Genomic DNA, 5995 nt, shown 5'->3' on the forward strand with positions numbered 1-5995 from the left:
TTAATTGACCCTTTCAATTAATAAACTGAGTCACTGCTGATTAAATCTACATGCATGAAACAATAAACTAATTAATGGTTGTGCATAAACTAAACTACTGTTAACGGATAATTAATCGTCGTCGTCAAAATTGATGTAATTAAGAAAGGGGTAGGTTATCCAACTCCGCAGGTAAATGAATTAGGACAAGTTCAAACTTATTTGTTTATTAAGGAAATCTTCCGACTTGTTCAAATATTTCAAGTATAAATACACTAATTACATTAATTTTATGCATCTCAAGCTCAAAAACTTCAGCAGATATAGCAAGTGCAATCCATATTAATTCCTAACAGCTTCAATATAATTTAACATGGCCGCCATTCGTTTCTTTATTGGTTTTTTTGCATTAACTTTGATTTGTTCATTAGCTTCTGCATCTGATCCTAGTCCTCTTCAAGACTTTTGCGTTGCGGTTGAAGATGCAAAGGCTTCTGGTAATTAATTCCATGCATATTTTTTTTTTAGCTTTATCCAAGTTATATTAATGTTTACTTTTATAAGATTATTTTGATCAACCTTATTAGAAACTTTATTTCATCGATCATTACTCATTATAACTCTATTTCCTTGCATGTTTTGTATGTTCATGCAAAATTATATGTGAATGATGCAGTGTTTGTTAACGGGAAGATATGCAAGAACCCGAATATTGTCTCGGCGGATGATTTCTATTTAAGTGGTCTGAACAAGCCCGGAAACACATCCAATCCATTAGGCTCAAGGGTTACTCCTGTTAATGTGAACCAAATTCCTGGACTCAACACTTTGGGCATTTCTTTGGTTCGAATTGATTATGCACCATACGGCCTCAACCCTCCTCACACGCATCCTCGTGCCACCGAAATCCTCGTCGTCGTTGAAGGAACTCTTTACGTCGGGTTTGTGACTTCGAATCCAGCAAACCCTAACCAAAAGAACAAGCTTTTTACCAAGACATTGCATAAAGGAGATGTGTTTGTGTTCCCTGAGGGCCTCGTTCATTTTCAGTTCAACACCGGAAAAACGAATGCGGTCGCCTTTGCCGGGTTGAGTAGCCAGAATCCTGGAGTGATCACCATTGCAAATGCTGTTTTTGGCTCCGAACCACCGATTTCTATCGATGTTCTTACCAAGGCATTCCAGGTTAACAAGAATGTGATCAAATATCTTCAAGGACAATTTTGGATTAACAACTAATTAAAAAGAAAAATAGGCCACACGGACGATGATTAAACTAATAAACTCCATCGATTTTCTTTTCTATTTATTTCTTTCATCAGTACTGTAATAAGGAGTATATATATATATGAATAAACAAAGGGTTCTTTGATGCTGATCAATCATGAATTTGGCCAATATATAATATATATGGATTGATATTCAAATTGGAGTGATACCATTGCATGTCCGATCTTTCTCATCAGCTCGACGGGTTGATTTGTTTTACTCAGATTCTGCATTAGCTTTTGTTTTAATATATTGAAATCTGAAAATAGGTGGAACTGTGATTCTATATATGCAAAAAAATATTTTAGTGAAAAGTCAGTATTAGAATAGCTTATTCATCAAACACTTCTACTCACTTTCGATTTTCAGTTTTTCAGTATTTTTGTTTCCAAACAACACTCATTTTTTTATTTTTATTTTTTTCACTTTTTCATAATTTATAAATTTAATCAGTTTTAAATAACATAATAGTTTTTTTTTTTTTTTTTTTTAAAAGAACTCCTTTTAGGGAATCAATTTTAGGAGTTCAAAATATTCAAACAAAGTGTGACAAATGGATTTGAAATCAGGACGGGAATATGTTATGTTTCTCGGACTTTTGCTTAAATTTCAAATACATTCTTGAAATCAGGACGGGAATAATTCTCGGACTTTTATCACTCATAATCTTGACCTTGATATTGTTGGGAATATTTAGAACTCAAAACATAACCACATAAATTTTGTAAAAATAAATAAAAATATCGAGAACATACATTGTTTGACAAGAACAAATCATAGTTACATGTCCCTCCATGTACTAAGATGGCTCAAGATCCAATTAGCCACGACTTGACTCGATCGATGCCTGATCGGGACCATGGCTGTGAAAACCCGGAACTTGGCCTCCAAGTTTTTCTATTTAAGAATGATCTTCCAAACTGGGAAGAGGTAATCTTTTCTTTTCTTCGAGATTGAGTTTTTTTATACAAATCATTATATTTTCAGCAATTAAATAAAGTTAGTGTATTGTTAGATTTCTTTCCTCAATTTTCAAAATCAAGGCTGATTTAATTCTTTTAATTAGTGCAACAAATCATCCCATGTCAGCCGCAAATCTTGTCCAACCTCGCCTATATAAATGCACAAGACCTCTCCAAAAATCCTATTACAATTCCTCTCTTAGTTCGAATGCCAAAACTCTAAATTTTGCTTAGAAATTTACCCACTTTTCACTCCTTATTTTCGAGAAAAACAAAGCGGGACTAGCAATAGGGATTCAAAGGCTGCCAAATTTTTCCACCCTAGTTTCGACAAGCAGGCCATCATTAGGATCTAAATTTTGTCCACTTTCTCTTGATTTCTCTTGATATCCACGTGGAGAAATATAAGGAATTAGGAAAAAGAAACTGCAAAGTTGGCTAAGAAGACACCAATTTCGAGAAAGGGCAAGGCTGACTTTCGAAAGTGCTTTCTGAATTTTGCTCTCGTAATTTTCAAGGTTGCAGTACCAATTCAAGTATTTAATTCACACGCAAACATCTACTGTAGCGACCCAACCCGGATCTACTACCTAATCAGAGTTAAGAGCATAATTAAGCATGCATTAAATAAAATCGCTGCGGAAGACTTAAATACAAGTAGACCGGCAGAATACAACCGGTAACAAACTCGATTTATACAACCCAATCGAATTATTTAGATAAAAACCTACAGCTAAATACTGCTGTCTTCAAGGTCGCTGGCTCCTCCAGGCTCCTGGTACTCAATCCTGAACCTACACATGCCCCGTCGAATAGGGTATCCAGATACACAGAAAATACTGGACGTGAGCTCTAAGCTCAATACGAAAGCACGGATAAACATACAAATATGATGCATGCAAATGACAGGGTATCCATATCTGGGATAACTGTAGTGACCCTGCATGGAATCACCTACTAACTGGCAAATAATAGCATGCATTAATCTTAATACAGAAAAATACTTAACAGAGTAAAAATATGCGGAAACAAAACCATAATTTACATATCAGCTTAGTAACATAATCCAGGCTTAAATCTGTAGTGATACAACCAAATCGAAATCTTAAACAGTAAACATTATACAGCTATATCAGATCCTGCTGTATAATAAAATCCTCAAGGCTCCTACTCCCTAGTCCTGCCTTGAACTACCAGCTCCGTCCATCCTGCGACCTGCCCCATGGAATAAGGTGTCGAAGATAACAACTAGGACGTGAGCGCTAACGCCCAGTACATAGACATGAGTAAACATATGTATATTAATGCATGCAACATGATGACTGGTACAAGGTCATCTGAAAAGTCATGCTCAGAACCGGTGCCACATGAGTGCTGCCACCGCACGGATCAACCTCTGGGTGCAACCACACTCGTCTAGTACACCAGAGTAGACAGACATAAATGCCCCCGTCGTCGCGGTACTCTCAGTGACAGACTATCGAGTATAGAGCTGAGCGGCTCTATAGTCAGGTATAACAAGGTATAGGCTCAACGTGTATATGCACATGACATATGAATATAGAAAGCGGTAAATCATATATCATGCCATATAATAATGCCAAATAAATGCAACATATAAACATGTATACTCGCTGGCAATCTCAGTCAATGTGTACGTACCTCTAGACTAGTTCAAGTATAATAAGATCCTAGGTTCCAAGCCTATATTCAAAAGTTCACCGTATCACTACATAAATTCTATAAGCCTTAACTAAGCTAATAAGTACTCCCAAAACTTAAATAGATTCCCGGACCATACCTTCGTCCGTAGTTAGCCCTTTGAAGTCGCTAGTCCCGGATGACTATAACCACACCTTGGTTATTCCAGAACCTCTATTATAACCGATAGGGCCCTCAAGTGTATATCTCACACTATATAACTGTAGAAAGAAACTCGGGAATTCGTATTTCAAAATGAAATCGAACGAGCCCTATTTATAGGCAAAATTCCCGGTCAGGATCGGAACTTTCGATTTCGGGATCGGAGCTTCCGATCCAGCTCATTGCGTGCATGCAAGACACGCCAGGATCGGAACTTCCGATCGGGCGATCAGAGCTTCCGATCTTCTCTACGTTCAACACTTGTCAAAACTCGCGGCTGAGTCATCGAGCATTGCTGGCAGTTGGAGATCGAAACTTCCGTTCCAGGATCGGAGCTTTCGATCTCTGTGCTTCCGATGAGCTTCCGAAGTTGCTAGGATCGGAACTTCCGATCTGGGTTCAGAGCTTCCGATCCGGCTCAAAGTCAAAAGCCCATATTCTCTTTCGAAGTCCAATAACACTCCGAAATTGATTAATTACCAACCCTTAATCATGTTTAACATATTATTATCTTAAAATGGAATCTGGGTTGCTACATTCTCCCCACCTTTAGATATTTCGTCCGCGAAATAACATCTAAAGACAAAATCAAGATAATAATATGAAACATCAAACCATGTTTTATTACAACAACTGTAATTACATCTTACATGGTAAATCAAAAGTACAAAGCAAACAACTCAGGATATTCCGCTTGCATACGACTTTTAGTTTCCCAAGTTGCTTCTTCAATGCCTCGGCGCTGCCACTGTACCATCACCAGTGGTATAGTCTTGTTCCGAAGAACTTTCTCCTTCCTGTATAGGATACGGATTGGTCGTTCAACAAAAGACAGATCTGGCTCTAGCTGAATATCAGTGGAATGAATCACATGAGATTCATCAGCTATATACTATCGAAGTAACAACACATGAAAAACATTATGTATACTGAAAAGATTTGGCGGTAAAGCCAAACGATATGCAACATCTCCGATCTTCTCCAGTATCTGGAAAGGCCCAATAAAACGAGGAGACAACTTGCCTTTCACGCCGAATCTCATCACCTTCCTGAAAGGTGATACTCGGAGAAACACATATTCACCAGACTCAAACTGAAGTGGCCTGCGGCGAATATTAGCATAACTGGCTTGTCTATCTTGAGCAACTTTGATCCTATGCTTGATCAAATCTACCTTGTCTACAATCTGCTGCACCAATTCAGGACCCTTGACTTGTCGTTCCCCGACTTCATCTCAGAATAATGGAGTACGACACCGTCGACCGTACAATGCCTCGAAAGGTGCCATATCAATACTACGATGATAACTGTTATTGTAGGCAAATTCGATCAAAGGTAACTGATCCTGCCAAGATAAGCCAAAATCCATGACAGAAGAACGTAGCATATCCTCCAGCATACGAATCATCCGCTCTGACTGCCCGTCAGTCTCCAGATGATATGCAGTGCTCAAACTCAGAGTGGTACCCAACGCCTCCTGAAAACTACCCCAAAAACGTGAGGTAAATCGCGGGTCTCTATCACTGACTATGCTCACTGGAATCCCATGTAATTGCACTATCTCCTGGATGTAAAAACGTGCCATGCGATCATAAGAATACTCCCGGTTATAAGGAATAAAGTGTGCTGATTTCGTCAAACGGTCAACAACGACCCAGATAGCATTACACTGACGTGACGTCATAGGTAAGTGGGTGACAAAATCCATAGTTACGTGCTCCCACTTCCATTTTGGAATCTCAAGATTCTGCAGTAATCCACCTGGTCGTCGATGTTCAGCCTTGACCTGTTGACAAACCAAACATCTTGAAACAAATTGATACACACTCCGCTTCATCCATTTCCACCAGAATCTAGTTCGCAAGTCCTTATACATTTTCATGCTACCAGGATGAACTGATAATCGACTCCTGTGAGCTTGA

General features: G+C 38.5%; 1 protein-coding gene across 1 annotated transcript; it reads left to right on the forward strand.

Moving 5' to 3' along the window:
* Positions 1-312: 312 nt before the first annotated feature.
* Positions 313-1268, forward strand: LOC140883057 (germin-like protein subfamily 1 member 14). The gene is made up of 2 exons (XM_073289365.1): positions 313-476; positions 656-1268. Exons 1-2 carry the CDS (start codon positions 353-355, stop codon positions 1216-1218), a joined length of 687 nt encoding a protein of 228 aa, XP_073145466.1. The 5' UTR covers positions 313-352; the 3' UTR covers positions 1219-1268.
* The last annotated feature ends 4727 nt before the right edge of the window (positions 1269-5995 follow it).

Source organism: Henckelia pumila, chromosome 1 (genome assembly GCF_033568475.1).
Source record: "Henckelia pumila isolate YLH828 chromosome 1, ASM3356847v2, whole genome shotgun sequence".
In the NCBI taxonomy this organism is placed as follows: domain Eukaryota; kingdom Viridiplantae; phylum Streptophyta; class Magnoliopsida; order Lamiales; family Gesneriaceae; genus Henckelia; species Henckelia pumila.